Here is a 25,291-nt window from a genome sequence, read left to right as displayed (position 1 = left end):
AACAAAAGACAAAGCAAAGTTGTGAGCCAGAGGAACCCTCAGTGAAGGTCTTTCTAGCTCTAACTCTCCTAGGCCTGTGAAGACTGACTCACACAGCACTAACACTCTGTATACTGGTTACTTTTCTGTTGCTATGATAAAATACCATGACCAAAGTAACTTATAGCAGACAGCATGTGATTGTGCTTCAGTTTCAGAGCGTGAGAGTCCCTGACAGTGGAGCAACAGCATGGTGGTAGGAGCATCTCACGTCCCAGATAGCAAACAGGAGGCAGAGAGGGCACACCAGTAATGGCATGAGTCTTTTAAAACTACCCCCAGTGAAATACCTCGTCTCCAAGGTCACATCTCCTAATCCTTCCCAAACAGTTCCACCAACTGACAGCTACACATTCAAGCATGTGAGTCTACAGGGACCATTATCATTTAAACCATCACACACCATAAAATATATACAATGGATGTTATAAAATATGTAGTATCTGCTTCATAGAAAGGATGAGTCAGATGAACTTTTTTAATGTGCTTCTGAAGTTATCCCATTGGTGAGTTACATTATTGTGTATGTTATTTGATCAATTGGTGATGTGTGTTTGTTTTCTTTTTCATAGCATTCTTCAAGTGTACATTCACACACAAGTTATTAGGAGAAATATTAAGATAATAGGTTTCCTGCATTAGGTCCACTGAGCAACTATACTTTTTAAAGCAGTTGTTATATATGTTACTGGTTAGAAATCACTGTCTGAACTGTCAGCTTCTAGAAGGAAGTTACTGTGACTTTTTGCACATAGTTATCTCCGAGAACTAGCATAACATATCCTGGGCACTCATGGTTACTGATCAGATGAACCCTTCACTTTACTCACTATGCCAGCAGCACTAGCTGCATCTTTTGACCCCTAACCATTTGTCCTATAGATTTGGTAGGAAGCAGCAAACCTCATTTCTCTTGCCTAGCTCAGTCTACTATGATCAGATAGGAACCTATTGCAGTAACCTTAATACACAGTAATAAGAACCTGGACTGAGTGGGAAAAAATCAAGTGCATACTCACAGTGCAGAAGACTTTATAAGTCATTAGCTTATCTAGTCACTCACAACAATTCTGTTAAATTGGATTCTCCTTACCTTACCCATGAAAAAACAGAGAGGTTCAGAAAGGTTAATAACGTGGAGAAGGACAGAGTGTAGAAGTTGTAGTGCATGCATTACAAGGTAACTCTGACTGACTTCAAAATCCAAATAAGCAACAATGAGTTAAAACGTAATGGGAAACGTAGAAAATGCTTCAGGTGGCTTAGAGGGACTACAGTGTTCTAAGCAGTCCAGGCTCCAGAAGACCAGCAGCAGATCTGTCCCAACAGTCAGCTGACTCAGGGCAGGTTCTCTGACCTCCATGACCAGGTCTTTGATCTAACAAATGGAAGTGACAAACCCGTCTACCATACAGAATTGTTATGTCAATATGAACGTGGGTGGAGAGAGAACTCAGTGAGCAGAAGTGTTTGATGTTCTAGAATAAATACTTTCATGCAGACCCAAAACCTAAGTAAAAAGTCGGACATGACCACACATTCATCTGTAAAGCCAGTACTGGGGAAGACAGGAACAGACGTAGGACAATCTCTAGGTCTTGCTGGTGGCCCAGGTTCAGTAAGAAACTTTGTCTCTAAATATGGTATAAAGTGATAGAGCATCTCCATGAGTGCACACACAGGCATGCACCCTTACAAGCTACAATATTCATACATCGCACTAAACACTACACAGACATACATATATTCACTGACACCATATATACATACATACACACAAGCATATCACACTCACACATAAATACATACACAGACCATATACAGACACATGTATTTACATACATACAAAACACATACATATACATGTATAGTACACACATGCATACAAGCATATACACCCACACTTACACATATATACCACAGATACACATCACACATATATCACACATATACACTCATTCACACTCACACATGTATACATATATATACTCACACACATACATATACATGCCATACCATACTCACACAGGTACCTACATGCACACAGAAGGAAAAAAAGGTCTAGCATGTGTGTAAAAAACTTAGAACAGCGCCTAGCCTATGATAAATACTGTGTTAGCAACTTGCTTATTGCTACATTCATTAGTAGCATTGTTGATATTTGCTGATGTCACAGAGAAGATATTTTTATGCCTTCTGTTGTGTCCCTGTTGTTTATACTGCAAATACATCATTCCATCATTAAATCAGTTACTTTATTTATTCAGTTTCTGAGGCCCTAGTACCAAAACTAGGCAAGGACATTGTATGATAAGAAAACTATAGGTCAGTTTTTTTAACAATCAGATACAAGATTTCTCAACTCAAGTGCTAGTAAATCAAATTCAGCAGCACATGCAAAGGATCATTCCCCATGATCGAGTGGGGTTTATCCCTGGAATGCAGAGACACATCAGCATCCACAAATCAATAAATGTGATGCATCACATTAACAGAGTGGAGAACAAAAGCCATGTAGCCATCTCATTAGATGCAAAGAAAATGCTTGACAAACTTCAGGTTCTTTCTTTTTGAAAATGCAACTGTGCTGTGGAGGGAATGGAGGGATAACACCTTCACACAGTTTAAGCCACACATAGTAAGTCCACAGTACCATTATATACAGTGGTGAAAATTAAAATCATTTGCTCGAAGATCTGGGCAGAATGAGATACTGGGCAAAAAATGCAAAAGAAAGAAGGAACCAGAAGCAGTAAAATTGCTGCATTTTGCTAATGGCACGGTCAGTGACACTGGCAGACAATAGAACCTGAAGAGCCCGCCGATACAAACTACTAGACCACTAAGAGCATCCAGTAAGATCGCAGGATACAGAAGTAGTCACACTTCCGTACGCTCAGAATGAGCATAATGAAAGTGAATCGGGAGGACAGTCCATTTACAAAGACTACAAAGAACACTTAGGAATAAATGTAACCAAGGAGATGAAAGCCCTACGAACTGAACAGAACAAATGTGGTCATATGAATGGAAGGAACGGAAGAAGGCACAAATGACCGGAGTAATAACCCCTGTTGGCAGATAGGTTAGTGGAAAGGATTCGTTCTGTGAAAATGACAAAATGGCCTTACTATCCAAAGTAACGTACAGATTCAATGCCTCTTAAAATCCGTGTGTGTGTGTGTGTGTGTGTGTGTGTGTGTGTGTGTGTGTGCAGTGCACTATTTGCTGTATGTAAACAAGAGTGTTAATTCGTGCACCATGTTCACAATGTGGAATTGGATGTCCTGTCTTCATCTGTATTCTCCACCTATTTCCTGGAGACAGGGTCTCTCATTGAACCTGAAAGCTCACCATTTGGCTTGCCTGGAAAGCCTGCAAGTTCCTGGAATCCACCTATTTCTGTCTCCCTGTCTTGGGGTTTACAGATATACACAGCCATATGTAAGTGCTACTGCATATTTTTGTACATATATAGTCCCAGTCCTTAATATATATATTTTGTAGAATTATTTTTTAAACCCGAAATTCATGTGGAACCACAAAAGTAAAACCAAAAATAGCCAAGACAGTCATGAGCTAAAAGAACAAAAGTGGAAACACTGCTCTACCTGATTTCAGTCTAAGCTACAAAGTGATAGTAATTAAAACACCACAGTGCTGACATAAAAACAGACTCATTGACCAGAAGAATAGAATTGAGAGCCCAGAAATGCACTCGTGCGTATACAGTTAATTGAGTTTTGACAGAAGTGCCAAGAATTCATATTGGGAGGACACGACCATCTTTAGCAGTGCTGTGGGGGGACCTGTCCGAAGCAGAGGAGGTGGTGTATCTCACACAAGAGGGAAGTGCAGGTGCTTAATCCTACATGTGGAAACAAAATTACAATTCCATGGGGTTGCTATAGCAAAGTGTTTTTTTAGATTAGTTTTAGATTTTCCTACTCCAAAGTAGGAAAAATGAATGCAGAAAAAATTGACTAATGAGAATACATTTACAAAAAGTCCTGAACACTGAAATAGAGGAGTGAGGAGCCAACCTACACTTGGGAGAAGATATTTTCAAGCCATACATTTTATTAGTAGTTGGTAGAAAACAGTATAGGAAATTTAATTCCATATTAAAAACCAAAACAACAGATCTCATTAACAGTGGATAAAGAGTGTGAGGGTGTAATTTGAATGTATACTTACCTTGTTAAAGGCCCTGGTTTCAAATCCTACACCACTTACAAAATAGCAAAACAAAATAAAGACTACTAAGAAGGCTGAATCAAAATTTCTCAAAAGATGTATAAATGGCCAACATATTTTTTTAAATAATTACTAATTATTTAATTAGTGCACATTTAAAATTAATGGACACACAGCAATTATTAAGGCTGTTACCAAAAAGATGGAATTTAGCTGTTAGTTGGTATGTAGGAAAAAGAGATTACCTATACCCTATTGCTGAGAGTATAACTCATATTGTCCTGTGGAAAAATCAAAATGGAGCTAATAAAAAACTACAGATAAAAATTTATCTAGCAACCCCACTTCTGGATGTTTACTCCCCTAGTTAAAGTTAATATGTCAAAAAGACGTCTGCACTCCCTAGTTCAATAAAACACTGTTTACATGGCCAGGCTATGGGATCAACCGAAGAGTCCATCAACAGATGAATGGGAAAGAAAATGTGGTGTATATCCACAAGGGAGTTCTATTTAGCATTTAAAAAAGAAATTTTCCACTTATGACAACACAGATGGAATAGACAGATACTGTACTGAGGACAAGAAGCCAGACAGATATTTCCTTGAGTCTGTGAGAAGAGGGTAGAGTGGTGGTCGCCAGATGGTTGGTGAAGAAGTTAGAGTAATGATGGAAAACAGTACAAAGCCCAACTGGATGAAAAGGCTTCCCCTACCCTTGTTGGAATATATTACACATTGTGGGGGAATCTAGTAAATAATAACGACTGAGCTGCAAATGGATTCCTTAGAAAAACGATACGTCCTTGATGGTAGATAATGTTAGCTTGCTTCATGTTATATTCATAGGACCACTTTGTACTCTGTGTTTACAATTATAGTTTGTCAACTGAGAATATAGGAATTGTATATGCAGAGGTTTACTGCAGGCTAAACTTGGAGAAATGAATTTGTTAGGCAATCAGGGCTTTTCATTCTAATTGAAGGAGACAGATAATGATCACGTGACAAAGAAGAAAAGGGGATTTTGGTAATAGAAGGATCTGGTTTTTAAAAACATGTTTTCTGGGTAAGGAGCAAGAAGACCCCACTGGGGATGTGATGCTTGGACTCACTTGAGAAGGATGGGAAGGAGAAGAGGAAAGAACATACCCGGCAGAGACAAGCCAGTATGAAGAGACAGACAGGAGCAGGGGTTTGGGCTTGTGTTGCTTATGACTGGGACCAAGACCCTTGGGGGCAGGTGTAAGAAGGCACAGAGTCAGTGACACAGACTCTGTGGTCAAGCAAGTAGCAAAAGCAGACTTGTTTATTGCAGGAACTGGGCCAACATTTATGCCCAGTTCCCAGCATCTCATTGGCATCTCAAGTAGCCAAGTGTGGTGCTGCTCTTTCTTATTGGCTTGTTCCATGTCCTACTCCAGTGTCAGTCGTCTCTAGCCATCCCAGTAGATTTTAGGTTGGCTCTGGGAGGAAGTATCGGTGGTGCATGTGCCAGCTTGCACATTATGACTGGGCCTGCTTGGCTCAGCTCCTCCTACAGGCTTCTCTAACTGCACAGGAGAATGCTATTAGTACTTCAGGGCCCGGTCTAGACCCAGCTTCTGACTAAGCTTAATACCTTTAATATATTCTTAACATCCTTAATATAGCCTTAAAAGTTTTCCTGGTATTTTAATGTACAACCGAGATATTGATAAAGGATCTTAAACCAGAGGTTTGGATTTTACCTAAGTGCAATAAGAAGACATGAAAAGATAAGTTCAGTCTGTTCTTCAATAAACATATTAAGGATATTCAAACATAGATTGTATTTAAATTTGTGTGCCAAAGGAAAAATCTGAGCATTGACAGTTGAAGCACATCTCACATTCATTTTTGCTCTGCTTATGCTACAGTGTTAATTCTTTTTCTTAAAATGTCAATTACGAACAGTACCATGCAAACTTACCTATTTGAAGATTGTTATTAAATGATCTCCAAGAGTTACTACCTTGGCAGACACTCAGATCTAAGCCCTCCTTCCCTAGAGTCATTTTAATTCTTTCCATTATATATGCAATGGTGTTTTCTGGGAAGAAGTATTCACCCTGCGTTGGCTAGTGTTATGTCAGCTTGACATATGCTAGAGTTGTCACAGAGGAGAGAGCCTCCATTGAGAAAATGCTTCCATATAAGATAACCTGTAGGCATTTTCTTGATCTGAGTGATGGGGGAGGGTCCAGACAGTTGTGGGCGGAACCACCCTTTGGCCAGACTGAGCAAGCCATGGGGCTCAGGACAGCAAGCATTCCTCCTCCATGGCTTCTGCATCAACTCCTGCCTCAGGTTCCTGCCCTCACTCCTTTGGATAACTGACTATTCTGTGAAAGCATAAGTGAAATGAGCCCTTTTCTCTCCAACTTGCTGTTGGTCATGTTCCATCACAGCAGTAATAACCTCAACTAAGACACACTCACCTATAAAAGCCCACCTGGATTTCTGTCTTCTCCAAAGAATTGTGGTCCATCTTAATTATTATTACTGTTATCACCATCTTCCTCCTTTTCATCTTTCTCTTCCCTGTCTCCTCTGTTTTCTTCAGTTACCTCCTTTGCTTTGAGTTAACTGTATTTATTCTTTGATATTTGATATGTAGCACACACTGATCACTCAACCCCCACCCTCCCCCATCCCTATCTACTCCCCCACACTCACTCCCAAAAATCCCTTGCTCATATTCATGTCTGTTGGTTTCGTTTGGTAAGTTTAACCAGGAGTTAAACCACTGAGTTTAACCAGGCTGTGTTACCATGGATTTGGAGCTATCCACGGGAGCATGGTGGGCTCATCAGTAGGTGCACACCTGCCAATAGTGACGTCAGCTCTCCAAGAATGCATCGAATGCCAGCATTTTAGAACTGTTGGTTTTGTTTGGCTGTCTTCTTCCCTCACTATCATTATTACTTGTTTGTTGGGTATCACATTCCTAGTCTGTAAACTGGACTCAGGGCAGCTTCCTTTGATACAGCCTTGTCCATGGTTCCTTTGTCTAACTTGGCTTGCAGCTTTTGAAATATCTGAAGGATTCAGTCTGGAAAAGTAAGCATCATACCCTAGCTGTCACAAAACAGTTGAATCCAATTAGTCCCACCTGCCCCTGGTTGTTTACCTAAGGAAAGCCTCAGCCCCCAGCTGTGTCTAGGGACTGTACACACTTGTACTTCCCAACTGTTCCAGAGAGGAAGCCAGGTGACATCAGCAGATGTTTTCTGAATGAAATCCACTCAGCCATGTCTTGAGGGTAGACTCTTCTCATGGCAACCTATCACCTGTTTCAAGAGACATGCCTATTTTCCTCTTCCCTCTGGGAAGCCTACAAATAGTTAAACAGATGGCTCTGTCTGTTGCCCACTGAGCTGTGAATTAACTGGTAGATTATGGTTCTGGTTGGAATGATTAACCCCATTCCTCCTACAGAATTATTTTTGGGGATGTCAGGGCCCTGTTTAGATAAGTCCTGGAATTTTATAACATACTTGATCTGATTCCCTACAAAATAAAAAACTAAGACAATTGCCATTTGAGAGAAAATTATCCTTTAATTATTTCCTACAGGAAATCAGTATGTCAGGTTAGTGTATTTAGAATTGTTTTTTGGCTTTATCTTTATTCCAATATAAATTAATATACTATATTTGAGAGCAGTGTATATTAGCATTTTGATTAATTACCAATACCATTTCTTCTTAAAATAATATATAATAATATAATATTGAACTTTTTAAGCATAGCAGTGCTTTTCAGGGATCTAAGTAAATTGTCTGGGTACCTTTAACACAGTGAACACCTCAGATAATGTTTCTTTTTGTTCCATGAAGTACTAAAATAGAATATCGTAGTCATACCCCTCTGAAATGTATGATACTGTCTCACAGATATGGATTCGATCACTTTCCTGAACCATGGGACAGGCTAGATGTGGCTCAGGATTTAAGAAGTGGAAAAATGAATTTGGCTTGAACTTTCTGACTATACAAAGCAGCATTTGACCTGTAATGGGGCTCTAAAGGGAACTGAACCCTTCAGGTTCCTTCTGGGCATGACACTGACATTTATTTTATGCAATTTGCCAACATTACAAAATACTATAATTTTTAAGAAACCATTTAAAAGCAGCTAACTTTAGATAGCTTCTAGGACATAAAAAGACAAACTGGTGAGCCAGTGGGATTTACAAGCCGTAGTCTGCCAGTCTCATTGCAGACCATGAAATGCTAAGTGCCTGGTAGGCGACCCTTACAAAAGCAAAGGTTTTGGCTTTGTGTCTTTTCACCATGTGCTGATAAAGTCAGCAAACTCCTCACTGAGAAAGCAAGGAGGCTCTTCACACAATAGACCACCTAGGAAAGACCTGCAGGGCCAGGCCTGTCAACAATTGCCCCTTGCTTCACTTGTTTTCTGAGTGAGGACTTTTCCTCTGTTAAGGTTTTGGAAGGAAACAGGAGTGTTTGTTATTCGGGAATCCTGATTTATAATAAATTTAGAGAGGCACAGAGTAATTTTGTGGTTTGTCCAAATACAAACTGGTCTGAGTTGTTAAGTACAGGGAAATGGAACCCACTAAAATGACCTCAGATTAATGAGTAGCCTGGATTACTATGTTAGAATCAGGACTCACATCCTGACAGACCACACCAAACCAGGACAGTTCCACTTAAGAGGTTTATTGTGGGGGAAGGGGCAAAAGGTGGCAATGAAGATGAAGGGGGAAGAGAGGGTGCAGGTCAGGAGGGTTGTGATGTAACCTCTAGGTGGGAGGTGAGCCAGGTGGACTCTGGCAGTGTCTGGCTATTGAGGCAACAGATACACGGTCCCTGTCACATATGGATGATGTTACCTCCATCAGTGGATTCGAAGGCCATCTGCAACTGTAAAGCCGGTTCCTGATCCAACATAGATTAGTGCAAGAAGGCTTACTTTTAGTTCCTGCTCAGTTTCTGCATACCTCCCAGAGTCCAGGTATCATGCTCAGAACTAAGAACAAGAACTGACCAGAAGCTTACTGTGCTCAGAGCATTTATCCAGTTTGTGCTCCTAGTTTGTTTGAGAGAGAGCGAGGGAGGGAGGGAGGGAGGGAGGGAGGGAGGGAGGAAGAAGAAGAGGAGGAGAAAGGGAGGGGAGACAAAGTGGTGACAGAAGGAGGAAGGGAAAAACGAAAGAAAGCATTGAGGAGAGAGAATTATTGCCTAGCCTACAGTTTGGACCACCTGAGAAATTTACAGATTACACACTGCATGCTACTCCCGCCTAGATTCGGATTTGTATAGTCTTAGGTATGGCCTGTGCATCCAGGTTTTTATTTGGTTTGGTTTGATTTAAGAGCTCTCCTAAGTGATTCTCATGTCCAGTAAAGGCTGAAAACTTCTAGTATAGGGAGAGTTGAACACATACACGCTCATGCGCACATACACACACACACACACACACACACACACACAAATAGTAAGGAAGGAACCAAAGTAACCTTAAGAGGATGTAGTAGCTAGAAAGGGGAAAAACAACACATTCCACTGAGTGGAAAGAGAAGGGAGGGGTGGAGGGATACGGCTGCTTCTAGGTATAGTGGAGGAGAAAGTTTATTATAGATATATGGGAGGGCACAGCCAGAAACAGAGACATCTGGGAGAGTCCAGAGTGGACATGGGCAGAGATCAGGGAGAGAAAGGAAGATCAGGAAAACCAGGTGAAGCAGCCAGGAGGCCCAAAGGTACAAAGAGAGCCAGTAACCAAATGGTTTGATTATATAGGGAAGACCAGGGCTGGAGACGTTTAGGGTGGGAGTGGGGAAGTACCAGCCAGGAGGGCCCTGTAACAGGTAAGGGATTGAGGGATATCGGGAGAACCTGGGAACCAGTGTGTGCTTTGGTGTGTCAAATGGATACTTCAGCCATTTGTCCCAGGTTCTAAACCTAATACCCACTTTAAAACGTTAGAACTGTTCTTCTGGATAAAATATACAGCAAATGTCCATAGGAGAATGACCTGGAATTGATCAAATGGGGACAAAAGAGCTGTTGGTGAGCCCACACACTGCTGTCTGGTTCTGTTCTGTATGCAGGAGTGTTTAAAGAGTTCCGAGGAAAGGGATATCTCCTCATTGTGTCTTAGTTTATAGAGATGACTCATCTGGCGTTGAGCACTACTGATGGTCTCAGAACTCCAGGCAAGGAGCCCAGGTACCAAGTCACTGCCAAGTCCACACGAGAAATGATTAGGGTTTAAATGCCAATTAATGGCAGTGAATCTGGAAAGGAAAGGACTGTTCAGAAGATATTAAAGAGACAGAATTGACAGGATGTGGTCACTGTTGGTGATTAAGAAGACTGCATTCCCGACGACTGAATTATAGAATGACTAGAATCGGGGACGCCAGGTGTCTAATGGGAAAGAGAGAAAAGAAAATAGCTGAATTCCTTTTGGTTCATTTTACGTTGTTGAAATATGGGTGAAACTGTCCACCAAGAGCTCTCTAGTTAACCTTTCAAATACAAATCAAGAGTGGGAACTGGGGCTTCCCTTGGAGATGTGAGAGGCAGAGTCACCAGGCTGGCCAGAAGACCAGCTTCCCAAGTGTGAAATGCACAGGCTGGTGGGACTCAGTGTGTAAGACATGGGCACAGGAGAAGAGCCATCACATTGTCTCCCAAGCGGGTTCAGGTGACGAGTAGGACCAGGAGGAAATGATATAAAAAGAAAAGGCAGATGTAGAAAGAGAAGGGGGAATTAAATATTATAAGCTTCAGAACGGTCAAAGAGCCTTAAGATTATGACATGTGCATAGAGTAGATCAACATCACTGGAATGTTGGTTTGAGGACCATTACTGCAGCTGGCTTAAGACTAAATGTTAACTACCTGTCAAAAATAGATTGAATAGATTTCAGAAACCCTTTTCCTGCTCCTAACAGATACAAAATGGGAGAGAAGTCTTTAGCTTTAAAAATACTTCTAATTGGTAATCAAACTAAAAAAGAAGATAATTCTCCATATTCCCTGAATGAAGAAGTATACCCACAGAAACAAGTGACGACTGACACTGAAGGGACCAGGATGGTGTCAGACACAGGGAGAGGTAGAAGAGGAAGAGATGATTCCAGCGTCTACAGCAGCACAAGGTGGAAGCTTCTTCTGTACAGAAATTACACAAGGGATGGTTTTATCCATGAGAGGAAACAAGAAACTCAGACTCTCAGGGTGATCACTTGCTGGAATGTTTTTGAAGAAGACAGTAGAGCTTTGGAAGATAGGAATTCTGGGTCAGGGAAGAAATATCATTTATGCATTATTTAAAAACTAACAAACTAGGCAAATGTACTGTGGAAAGAAATGTGTGTGTGTGTGTGTGTGTGTGTGTGTGTGTGTGTGTGTGTGTGTGTGTGAATGATGTAGGATTCTCAAGAGTCTAAATGAAGAGATAACTAGAAACAAATGAAGATGAATTTGAATAATACTCTAGTATTATATATTTCAAATACACCTGCTGAAAAGATAATTTTTAAGTGTGTAGTATGTGCCCTATGCACTCTGTCAGACACAAGGGATGTAGAGGTTAGCAGTGAGGATCTACAAGACAAACTTAATTTAAATGACCACTAAGGTCAGTGGGGAGACAGAACTGCCAGAGACACATTTTCAGATAGCCTAGGAACACTGAGGGCTTGCTATAGTGGAGTGTAATAAATCTGAAGTGCTATCACACTGTAAGATTTGCAAGTATAAGGATATAAAAGTCAGATTGTAAGGAAATGGAGAGAGAAGCAAGCATAAGGGGTACCCGTGACACATGTAAAAGAACGGAGAAGACTCTGCTGTCAGTTTATACCTCAGACCAGTTTCTCTCAGACATTTGCTTGAAGCAAGCTAGACAAATGCTAGCAGTCACCCATAGTTCTCCTTTTCTGACTTTCTAAAAATGAACCAGGGCAGTATTGTCACAATAGGAAGCCATGGTACCTTTGGCCAGGCTGCAATGAGTAAAGATTTGTAGGCCTCATCTTTTCTTGTTTATTCATATTGAACTATCTGTTCAGTCGAGGCTCTTTTCTTATAAGTACCATTTATATTTATTTGAAAATGTATGGCGTAATTCTTAGCACCTGAATATATCCTTGCCTGTGATGTGAGAAGCCTCCAGAGACTGGAGACTCGGTCATCAGAAGAAGGTCCAGTTCATTAACATTCCATAAGAAATGTCACTTCTGTCAGGAAGTACTGCTAAGGAGACTTTTTAGACCCTTAAAATCAGCTATGGTGGCAGAAATGTTGAGTAGAAAGATGGGCTTTTTAATTAAGTTGAAATTGAACATTTAAGGTGACTTTTCAGGTACTTTCTAGTAAGGGCAGTGTTAATAGTGAACCCATGGGCCCTATTAAAGGAATAGAGGCCTGTCAACTCCAGGTCACTAGCCAAAGCCCAGTGGAGTTTGCTGTAATCGAAGATTTTCCCTGCCTGACATTTGGGACACAGGCTGTCTTTATGATGGTGGTTAGCTTTGAATAGAGGCGTGTCCATTACAAAAGCTACCTTCAAGTAGAACTAATGGTAGCACAAACTAAAAAGTCAGAGGACCATCTGTAGAGACACTTAAGTCACCTTTCAGCTCCCACTGCTGTTTCATTCAAATGGCATTTTAAAAATATTATTGTCCTACTTTTTGTTTGAGCATTTCTAGAAAAACCCAACCTACACATTTGTGTTCATTAAAAGTTATTAACACTTATAAGATGGGCAATCAATATTATCAGTTTATGGTATAATGATAATATTGTGATAACATAATCAGCTTATATGTCCGGCAAGTTAGAAACTGAGAATAAATCTGTGTGTGGCGTTTCAGCCATGAGACCTATGAATCTCTTCTCTGACATCACTTCTCTGACATCGACAGTGTACTGTGTTATGAGAGACAGATATCACATCTTCTTATGCAGCAAAAGGTGAAACCACTCCCTGTGAGTGCTAACATGCTAACATATGATGCTAACATGTCTATTTCTTTGTGGCCATTTTCAGGAGCATTGTCCAGTCAGAAGAGAAACTTGTCATCAGTGCGTCTTGGGCAAAAGATGATGATATCAGCAGACTCTTGAAGTCTCTGCCGAACTGGACCAACATGGCTCAGCCCAAACAGCTAAGACCTAAGAGAGAGGAGGAAGAAGACTTCATAAGGTAAATGCCTACTTTCTAATCTATGGTAAACAGAGGGACGAATACCTCATATATTCAACAAAGTCTTTTTCAAATGATGGTGAATCTAAAGATCAAAAGACAGTTACTTGAACTGGAAAAATCCAACACATACACACCCACCTCCTTCCCCATCCAAGTGTGCCTTGGGCTCAAAAGTCAGCAAGAAAGGCTTGTGCATCTAATCTGAAGCATTGCCAAGTTGGTCTAAGATGTCTCAGATTATACAGGTACAGTACAATCATTTCTTCATTTATTCAGCAAAGCTTTACTGACCCTGTCTTGACAAACCTAGAGTCAGATAAACTGCTCAGAGGATGTCTGTGTCACAGCACTCCAAGCGTGGTCTTTAACTCCACGCTTGTTCACACTGACTATTGTCCCCACTGCTTTCTGCTTGTTTTGACAAAAGTAAGGTCTCTCTTTTAACATTATCACTCAACATTCGGCGTTGTACATTGGATTTATCTAAGCCATGGAATCTGATAAAGCTGCACTTTTTTTTTTAAACATCTGGCTTGCAACAGTAAACTGTTTTCACTTATATAACTATAGACCACTGTAAAATATGTTCTATCAATTTAGAGTTAGGTTCATTCTTACTATCTTTTGTTTATGCAAGTGAAGAAATAGATGGTATGATTTTTAAAAGAAATAGATGGTAAGCACTTTTAAAAAGAAAAGACCAAGAGCTAGTAAAGCACAACTGAAGTCCAGCTCCCGGGAGACTGAGGAAGAGGTCAGGGATCCATTACCTTTTAGTGTACAGTGAGTTCCATTGGTCTGACCATATAACCCAGAGTCAAAAAAGAAAAAGAGAGAGGAGGAAGTGCAGGAGGAGGAGAAAGGAGAAAGAGAAAAAAGAAAGAAGGAAAATCCAAAATTGCGAATAAATAATTTTTTAAGATAATGGCCATTGTCTTCACTTTCCATTTATGATCAAACAATAAATAGGCTCATCTCTGACAGAATGTAGATTGAACCTCTAGATAATGTGGTGGTTTTAGAGAAAGGACTGAAGGAGCTGAAGGAGTTTTCAACGCCATAGGAAGAACAACAATATCAACAACCAGATCCCCCAGTGCTCCCAGGGAGTAAACCACCAACCAAAGAGTACACATGGATGGACCCATGGCTCCAGCTGCATATGTAGCAGAGGATGGCCTTGTTGGATATCAGTGGGAGGAGAGACTCTTGGTTCTGTGAAGGCTCAATGCCCCGGTGTGGGGAAATGCCAAGGCAGAGAGGTGGGAGTGGGTAGATGGATGGGGGAGCACTCTCATAGTAGGGAAAAGGAGGATGAGATAGGTGGCTTCAGGAGGGGAAAGCTGAAAAGGGGATAACATTTGAAATGTAAATAAATAAAATATTTAATTAAAAAACCACCCCACTCAAAAAGAGAAAGTGCCCCATTTACTCAGGTATTTGAATACATGGTACCCAGTTGGTGCCCTTGTTTGGGGAGGTTTAGAAGAAGGTGCAGGCCAGAGCCTGCTTTAAAAGCTCATAGCCGTGTCCTACTTTTCATTCACTCTATTTGCATTATGTTTATGGTTTCTCATTGCCCTTTCCTGCCATCATGGATTCTCCCTCTAGAACCATAGCCAAAGTAAACTGTTCCTTCCATGTGCTGTTTTCATCATGGTATTTTATCACAGAAAGTAACTCATATAAATATTAAGTATGTACTCTTCATAAATTTAACTGTATTCACATCCTGCATGTCTTATTTTCTCTAAAAGTAGATAAACTTTTCTTGATCTTAGCTCTTACATAGTTGTGATTGAAAAGTTGTAGGACAGTAAGTGTTGGGTGAGATCTGTGCACATTTCTCTTTGGTGTATGTTAGGACTTGAATTGCTGGGTAATAGTGTGCACAATTTTCTGTGGTTCACTTGTTCAGTTTTCTAAAGTATTCTTAAGGCGCTGTAAACAATGGCCCAATCATTAAGAACACAAACTGATCTTACAAAGTACCTAAGTTCTGTTCCCAGCACCCACTGCCTATTACTCCAGTCCCAGAGGATTTGGCATCTTCTCCTGGCTTCTTCAGGCACCTACATCCACAAATAGCCACATGATAAATACACACATACACGTAACTTAAAATGTCTTAAAAAATAAAAAAAACAAAAGTAGGCCTAGAAGTTCCATCTTCACAGTGGTCTCTCAGAGCTCCTATTGGCCTGTGTGTCATGAAGGCTGTATATCTCCCTTTTGTCTATCAGCTAGCTATTCCTATGTGTGCTGAGGTAATTTGATGGCATTTAGTATACGTTTCTCTCAGATGATGTGGAACAATTTCTTGTGCATTTTAATATATTTATTGGTCTTCATGCTGTTTTTTTTTTCAAATCTACTGCCAAATTTTAATTACTGTGTGTGCATGTGTGTTTAGGGGTGGGTTTCCTAGTGACTTGTAGAATACCAGGTTGTCACTCCTTCGTCACAGATAAGCCAGTCTTCTCCCACTTGACAGGTTGCCTGTTTACTCACTCAATGCTGTCTCTCACTGAAGAGATTGTCTATAATAATAAGTGCAGTTTATATTATTTATTTTATGAGTAGGGCATTTTGTGTAAGAACATTTGCTTACAAAACAGTCACAGGGGAATATTCCTTTGAAACTTTGATGTAGTGGTTCCTCAGCATCTTTTGGTTAAAAAAAAAAAAAAACTTTAATTTTATTCTCCTGCAACCTAAACCTTCCCCAACTGAAATTATGTTCTCATGAGTTCAGCCATGCAGAATATCCTCATATCTCCCACCACAAGAGAGAATGAATGATTGAAGGATCGATTAGAGCTCAAGTAGATATAATCAACTGACCTTAATACAGAAAGCAAGCCCCAAGGTGCTATTCTTTTACAGAATTACTGTCAAATCATCATTTTACCACATTCTCAAGTGGTCTGAGTAAGCACATTCCTTCTTATTGCGAATATCAGTTAACCGTGTTATCAGCCTGGGCAGTTGAATTACAAGCAATTTCTAGAAGATAATTTCTTTTCAACGATATTTTAGGTTACTAAAAATGAGCAACTGTCTTCACATTGTTTCTCAGCTTATTTTTACATAAGAACTTCATCACAATATATGCTTGTAAGAAGGTTGTTAGTTAGCTGGATTAGTTACCTTTTGAAACTCAGTGTAAAAGGAAACTGTTCTATTTCAGAAAAGAGAACAATGTACCAGGAAAGGACCCTCCCCCCCCCCCCCCGTACCACCTTTGATTTAGAACAGCTAGAATTAAGGATCTGTCTTTCTTTATTCTTGTTTTGATCATTCAATCAGACTAGTCTTCATATTAAACCCAAAGGAAAATCCAATTATACTTCTATTTCCTCATTTTTGTCCCAATGAAGTATATATGATTACGCCCATACAAGTGGATCAAAATATCAAATTCTCTAATGTACTCCAAAGATCTACCATCAAAAGGAGCCCATTCTGCAACAGAGTTTAATTTCTCGTAAATTTGGTCATAGTGCTTGCTTTGTTTTATTGAATGTTATGCCTAAAAGATTTGTCCATGGTTTTGCATGTGAGCATAGTTTGACAAGCAAATTACATTAACCCTGTTATGAGAGAAAACATTTTGAGGTGTGTTTTATTTAGATGTGACTAGTTCATTTCCTTTTAACCTGTCCCATTCTTTTTCTAGATTAGATGTAGAAACCCTGTAAGGAGGAGAGAAACCCTTCACTGATGCTCCAGCATACTAGAGTTGACAGAGGGCCAGATTTAGCACATTGAGTGCCATATAGCACTGCATGAGCCAAAAACATTGGGAAGTTACTCTCCTCTGATAATTAAAGCTCAGAAGACTATTTGCGAACAGATGAATATAGATTCTAGTGCCCTTTGCATTGAGTAAAGGCTGTGCGCTCTTCATTATTAAATGAGGTCTTTTTCTCTTCTTGTTTTTTAACTGAAAAAAAAGATGTATTATTTCCTATTTCAGCTTTGAATAGATAGAGAAAAAAAAAAAAAAAAAAAAAAACTAGGTCAAGCTAGGGCTTTAATAGAGAGGGGGAAAAAAGCTACCCTTTTGTTCCCAAAGAGCTAAAAGCAGGCTCTCTAGCTCATTGTCTTTGTGCCTGTCATGATTTGTGTGTGTGTGTGTGTGTGTGTGTGTGTGTGTGTGTGTGTGTGTGTGTGTGTGGCTGTGGGTGTGTCTGTATACCTCCTTTAAGAAAATAGCTATCTACCCACTGATTAAAGTGTCTGTCTTGGTGTGTGTGGGGGGGGGGTGTGGGTGGATGTGTGTGTCTGTATACATCCTTTGAGAAAATAGCTATCTGTCCACTGATTAAGAGTCTGCTTTTGGGTTAGTGTAATTAACAGGAGGAGAGTTTTGAAGGAAGTAAAACAAGACAAAGCTGGGCTGTCTAGGAGTTAGGGAGATCAGCAGTGATCATAAGCAGATCCCCAAGACCTGCTGCCCTCTTCACTGATGGCCCTTGTGTTTTCCAGAGCAGGGTCTTTCCTCTAGAGCCAGCTCTGGAAGCTTTACTGTGGCACACTAGGCTCTCAGTAGTTAAGAGACAAAGGTCAAACAGAAAGTGTGAAACCTACAGAGTAGTCTTGAATTATAGCAGACTGACAATAAAGTATAAACAGTATTTCTATAGACCAATAAGATAATGAAAACAGTAAGGATTGTCAGTGCCTGGCAGTATATGGCAACATCATGAGTCTACATGTTACCATTCCCACTCAACAAATGAGGAGACTGAGAAAGAACCTTCTTCATAACACAGCCATTAAGTGACAGAGCTGGGCTTTAAACCTAGCTAAGTCTGTCCCCCAGAGCCACCACACTGTGGTCATCCAGGCTTAAGTTAGGTCAAGAATGTATACTTTGAGACTTTTGATTTACTCCCTCATTTTCATTGATTGTCCTAATCTCAACTGACAGAGCTTTTCATTTTTTATCTTTTATTTTTTGCAAATATCACAGACATGTGTCATGACTCTATTTTTTATTATTCTGTCTTATTTAATATATTGCATTTTGGGGGTTCTCTTTATTCCAACAGCAAGTTTTTAAACAGTATGTATCAGGATGTATCTGGAAAGATTGGTATATTAAATCCAGTACTGTTTTTTAAAAACTGTTTCTTTTATTTTCCTCTTAATCTGTCTGTCCAAAGCAAAGAAAATAGAAATGACCATTGTTGGTAAGGAGCAGAAGATACAAAGAAGATAAAATCTAAAAAAAAAAAAAAAAAAAATAGATAAAATTATGGCTTACACTTGGGGAAGTAGAGGGTGTGGTTCTGATAGGAAAGAGGGGTTAAGAAGAGCCATCCCTTTTGTGTTTTTAGTGACTTAGTCATCTAGATGCTAACCTTCCCGATGGCCTCTGCAGGATCAGGGGACTGGCACATTCACTGTCTGTTTTGTTTTGTTTTTTTAATTCTGCTATGAATTTTGGAGGCAAGGTGATTAAATAGCAGGAAAGTATTGTTTCAGTGTTCAGTGATTGACTATAATGATTTCTAAGTTTTTATTCAGTTTGAGGTCTATATACTATTGTTTAATTTAAAGAGACAGAACAAAAGAAGAGAGTTAATTGGCATTTTTGTATTCCTTCTGTGGAATCCTCAAAGCACACAGTATATCCTTAATAACTGTAAATGAAATGAAAGTCAGCTTGTCTCAAATAAGCAGCACACAATATAGAGCTGAGAATGGCACCAACTGGGAACCCGCTTTCCCTCTAGAAGCTCACAGGCTTGGGTTCTGGTCCTCAGACATGGCTGCCATTAGCTAGTCTGCATTGTCCTCATTTGTTTTGGTTTTTCTTCAGTTGTCTTTTAGCCCTAATAGGTTTCTTCATGAGGCTCAGGCTAGACAATTATGGAAGAAGCAAAGTTAGTAATATATTCATGTATAGAAACAATATGGATAAAGTATAGCTTCAACAATCTTCTGCAAAGTTGCACTTGAAATTTATAAGGCACCTACATAACGTTAGCATCAGCGATTGAAAGGTTTTGGGGGCGCTGAGACCATCCGCCACCAGGAACAGAGGAGATCCAGGGACACTGGCTTGGTGAGAAGGCATTCTGAGTAGCCAGGGGGCAGAGAGATCTCTGCCGAGCACACGGAAAGTATGCCCCTGCCTGGCTTGATCCAGGGAAAAAGGAACCCAGCATTGGGCTCTCTGTTCCCAGCCAGCGGCTTTTAGGTGCAGAACAGGTGCTCTGACCATCCTCCATCAGGAACAGTGGAGATCAAGGGACACAGGCCAGGAACAAGGGAAAGGCGAGAACCAATCACTGAAAACAAGATGGCAAGAGAAAAGCAAAAGAACATATCCCAGGGAAACCAAGACAACCTGGCAACACTAGAGCCCAGCTCTCCCATCACAGCAAACATTGGAATGCAAAACATTCCAGAAAAAGAAGACTCAGACCCAAAATCCTACCTCAAGATGATGATAGAGATCCTTAAACAAGAACTGGAGGAAAAGCATAAAGAATTAGAAGCTTTTAAAGAAGAAACAAGAAAAGCACTCAAAGAACTCAAAGAACTAGAAGAAAACAGAACCAAAGAGATGAAGGAATGGAAGAAGGAATTTAAAACGGAAATGGACACAATAAAGAAAACACTAAAAGAGACAACCCTAGATGTAGAAATCCTTAAAAAGAAATCAGGAGTCACAGAAGCAAGCATTTCCAATAGACTACAAGAGATGGAAGAGAGAATCTTGGGGGCTGAAGACAACATTGAAAACATAAACAAAACAGTCAGAGAAGATGCAAAAACCAAAAAGCTCCTAACCCAAAATGTCCAGGAGATACAGGACACAATGAGAAGACCAAACCTAAGGATAAAAGGAATAGAAGAGGGGGAAGAATATCAACTAAGAGGCACAGTAAATATCTTCAACAAAATTGCAGAAGAAAACTTCCCTACCCTTAAGAATGAGATGACCACAAGCATAAAAGAAGCCTACAGAACTCCAAATAGGTTGAACCAGAAAAGAAATACCTCCCGACACATAATAGTCAGAACACCAAGTGCCCAAAGCAAAGAAAGAATACTAAAAGCAGTAAGGGAAAAAGGTCATGTAACATATAAAGGAAGACCAATCAGAATCACACCCGGTTTATCAACAGAGGCTATGAAAGCTAGAAGATCCTGGACAGACATCATGCAGACCCTAAGAGAGCACAAGTGCCAGCACAAGCTGCTGTACCCAGCAAAACTATCAATCACCATAGATGGAGAGACTAAGATATTCCAAGACAAAACTAAATTTATACAATATCTGACCACAAACCCAGCACTACAACAAATTATAGGTAGAAACCCAATATAAGGAGGGAAACTACATCCTAGTAAAAACAAGAAAATACCTAAGCAAGAAAACCAAAAGAAGAAAGACACACAGGCACAACTCTACCTCTAAAAGCAAAAATAGCAGGAAACAGCAGCAACTATTCCTTAATATCTGTTAACATAAGTGGACTCAATTCCCCAATAAAAACACATAGGCTATCAGACTGCATACATAAAAAATACATTTCACCACACACAATAATAGTGGAAGACCTTAATACCCCACTCTCACCAATGGACAGATTATGGAGACAGAAACTGAACAAGGACACTGTAAAACTAGCAGAGGTTATGAACCAACTGGAATTAATAGATATCTACATAACATAACATCCTAAAACAAAAGAATACACCTTCTCAGCACCTCACCGGACCTTCTCGAAAATTGACCACATAATTGGTCACAAAACGAGCCTCAATCAATATAAGAAGATTGAAATTCTCCCATGCATCCTTTCAGATCACCATGGTCTAAGGCTGATCTTTAATAACAACAAAGAAAACAAAAAGCCCATACACGCATGGAAACTAAACAGTGCTCTATTAAACGATAGCAGGATCAAAGAAGAAATAAAGATAGAAATTAAGGATTTTCTAGAATTCAATGAAAATGAAAACACAACATACCCAAACCTATGGGATACAATGAAAGCGGTACTGAGAGGAAAACTCATAGCTCTGAGTGCTTCCAAAAAGAAACTGGAGAGAGCATACACTAGCAACCTGACAGCACAGTTGAAAGCTCTAGAACAAAAGGAAGCATATACACCCAAGAGGAGTAGATGGCAAGAAATAATCAAACTTAGGGCAGAAATAGACCAAAAAGAAACAAAAAGAACCATTCAAAGAATCAACAAAACCAAGTGCTGGTTCTTTGACAAAATTAACAAAATTGATAAACCCTTAGCCAGACTAACTAGAGGGCAAAGAAAGAGTATCCAAATTAACAAAATCAGAAAGGAAAATGGAGACAAAATTACTGAAACTGAGGAAATTCAAGAAATCATCAGATCCTACTATAAAAGCCTATACTTAACAAGGCTGGAAAATCTGGAGGAAATGGATGAATTCCTAGACAGGTAGCAGATACTAAAGTTAAACCAGGACTAGGTAAACCATCTAAGTAATCCCATAACACCTAAAGAAATAGAAGCAGTCATCAAAAGCCTCCCAACCAAAAAAAGCCCAGGTCCAGATGGGTTCAGTGCAGAATTTTATGAAACATTTATTAGCGACTTAACACCAATACTCTCCAAACTATTCCACAAAATAGAATCAGATGGAACTCTACCTAACTCATTTTTTGAGGCTACAATAACCCTCATTCCTAAACCACACAAAGACCATACAAGGAAAGAGAACTTCAGACCAATCTCACTTATGAACATTGATGCAAAAATACTCAACAAAATCCTTGCAAACCGAACGCAAGAACACATCAAAATGATCATTCACCATGATCAAGTAGGCTTCATCCCTGGGACACAGGGATGGTTTAATATACGGAAATCCATCAGTGCAATCCAACATATAAACAAACTCAAAGAAAAAAACCACATGGTCATCTCACTAGATGCTGAGAAAGCATTTGACAAAATTCAACACCCCTTCATGTTAAAAATCTTGGAAAGAACAGGAATCCAAGGCCCATACCTAAACATAATAAAAGGAATATACAGCAGACCAACAGTCAACATCAAACTTAATGATGGGAAACTTGAAGCAATCCCACTAAAATCAGGGACTCGACAAGACTGCCCACTCTCCCCCTACCTATTCAACATAGTACTGGAAGTCCTGAGTGGAGCAATTAGACAGCAAAAAGAAATCAAAGGGATACAAATTGGAAAGGAAGAACTAAAAACATCACTATTTGCAGATGACATGATAGTGTACTTAAGTGACCCCACAAATTCCAACAGAGAACTTCTACAGCTGATAAACAAGTTCAGCAACGTGGCTGGATATAAAATTAACTCCAACAAATCAGTAGCCTTCCTCTACTCAAAAGATAAACATGTGGAAAAAGAAATTAGGGAAAAGATACCCTGCACAATAGTCAGAAAAACCATGAAATACCTTGGTGTGACTCTAGCTAAGCAAGTGAAGGACCTGTATGACAATAGCTTCAAACCTCTAAAGAAGGAAATCAAGGAAGATCTTAAAAAATGGAAAGATCTCCCATGCTCATGGATTGGAAGGATCAATATTTTTAAAATGGCCATCTTACCCAAAGCAATCTACAGATTCAATGCAATCCCCATCAAAATACAAACCCAATTCTTCATTGAGTTGGAAAGAGCAATGTGTAATTTCATCTGGAATAACAACAGACCTAGAATAGCAAAATCCAGCCTCAACAACAAGAAAACATCTGTGGGAATCACTATCCCTGACCTCAAGCTCTATTACAAGGCAGATGTGCTAAAAACAGCATGGTACTGGTACAAAAATAGGCACGTGGATCAATGGAATAGAATAGAAGATCCAGAAATGAGCCCTCATGTATATGGTCACCTGATTTTTGACAAAGGAGCTGTAAACGTTCAATGGAAAAAGGACAGACTATTCAACAAATGGTGCTGGTCCAACTGGCATTCAGCATGCAAAAGAATGAAAATAGACCCTTTTTTATCTCCTTGTACAAAGCTCAAGTGTAAGTGGATCAAAGATCTCCACATTAAACCAGATACACTGAAACTATTAGATGAGGAAGTAGGGAAAACCTTAGAACACATAGGCACAGGAGAAAATTTCCTGAATAGAACACCAATGGTTTGTGCTCTAAGGTCAAAGATTGACAAATGGGACTTAATGAGATTGCAAAGTTTCTGTAAGGCTAAGGACACTGTCAAGAAAAAAAAAAAAAAAAAAAAAAAAAACGGCGGCCAACAGAGTGGGAAAAGATCTTTACCAACTCCACATCAGATAGAGCCCTAATAGCCAAAGTATACAAAGATCTCAAGAAGCTAGACACCAGAGAATCAAACAACCCTATTAAAAATGGGGTACAGAGCTAAACAAAAAGTTCTCAATTGAGGAACACCGAATGGCTGAGAAGCATCTAAGGAAGTGCTCAGCATCCTTAGCCATCAGGGAAATGCAAATCAAAACAACCCTGAGATTCCACCTCACACCAGTCAGATTGGCCAAGATCCAAAACTCAGATGACAGCAGATGCTGGCGAGGCTGCGGAGAAAGAGGAACACTTCTCCACTGTTGGTGGGGTTGCAAGCTAATACAACCACTCTGGAAATCAGTCTGGCGATTCCACAGAAAATTGGATATAGTACTACCTGAAGATCCAGTTATTCCTCTTCTGGGCATATACCCCAGAGACGGTCCAACATACAACAAAGTCACATGCACCACAATGTTCATAGCAGCTCTATTTATAAAAGCCAGAAGCTGGAAAGAACCCAGATGTCCTTCAGTAGATGAATGGATACAAAAATTGTGGTACATATACACAATGGAGTACTACTTAACGAAATTCTTAAGAAAATGGATGCATCTAGAGAATATCATCCTGAGTGAGATAACCCAGTCACAAAAGAACAGACATACTATGCAGTCACTAGTAATGGGATACTAACCCCAGAAAGCTCTGAACACCCCAGAAACCACTCACAGACTGTGTGAAGTTCAAGAAAAAAAAAAAGAAGAAGAAAAAGAAAAAACCATTATGTTCAATCCTTACACACCAAGAAAACTTTGACTAATTCTGGGTTACATCCTGTTTTACATTTACTTTTTGCTCATTGTAACTAGTAAGACCTTAATGCACACTATCAAACCTTGGGGGGGAAAAAAGCCAAACACTGACAAAAAGGTATTTGTATACTTTTATGCAAAAATGCTTAAAATGCCTACATTTATCTTTGTTTTTTAAAATAAAGTTGTTCAAAAGAAAGAAAGAAAGAAAGAAAGAAAGAAAGAAAGAAAGAAAGAAAGAAAGAAAGAAAGAAGGAAAGAAAGAAAGAAAGGAAGGTCTCAGGAACTGCAGCGCTGTGAGTAAATCTGAAGGAAGAAGGCAGCAATGCAGTGGCAGAGACGTCAGCTGGCCCTAACAAGTCATTCTACAGAAGCAGACACTTATCTCCCTATCTCTACATCCTGAATATGACTTTTAAAATGCAATTAGAAAAGGAAAGATGAATCAGACTCGTGAAAATTAAGTAAGTGCAAGTGTAGAAAATGCTTTGCTAAAATTTTTTTTTATCCCTCAATTAAACAAGATGAACGTCATGGATAGATAGGGACACAGTCAAACAAGTCAGGATGAGAAGCGAACTTAAGTCTCAAAATTAAACAAAAGAGATAGGCCATTAACCAGTACTCGATGAATTCAGAGCTTTATTTCTTATATCAAAGTTCGTGTTAGCAAAAAACTTGTAATGAGTGAAAAGTACAGTAAAATCTCCCATATAGGTTCTAAAAGGTTAGCTTTTCTAGACAATTTTTGAAAATCGTAA

General features: G+C 39.6%; 1 protein-coding gene across 1 annotated transcript in view; it reads left to right on the top strand.

Annotated features, from left to right (window-relative positions):
• EXOC4 (exocyst complex component 4) overlaps nt 1–25,291 on the top strand; it is a 715,182-nt gene that overhangs the window by 551,177 nt on the left and 138,714 nt on the right. The window contains exon 13 of the mRNA XM_080931809.1: nt 13,290–13,445. Coding sequence (XP_080787935.1) covers nt 13,290–13,445 — 156 coding nt within the window. The remainder of the gene's footprint in view (nt 1–13,289; nt 13,446–25,291) is intronic.

The sequence above is a fragment of the Micromys minutus genome, assembly GCF_963924665.1.
Source record: "Micromys minutus genome assembly, chromosome: 18".
In the NCBI taxonomy this organism is placed as follows: Eukaryota; Metazoa; Chordata; class Mammalia; order Rodentia; family Muridae; genus Micromys; species Micromys minutus.
This window is presented reverse-complemented; position numbering and strand designations above follow the sequence as displayed.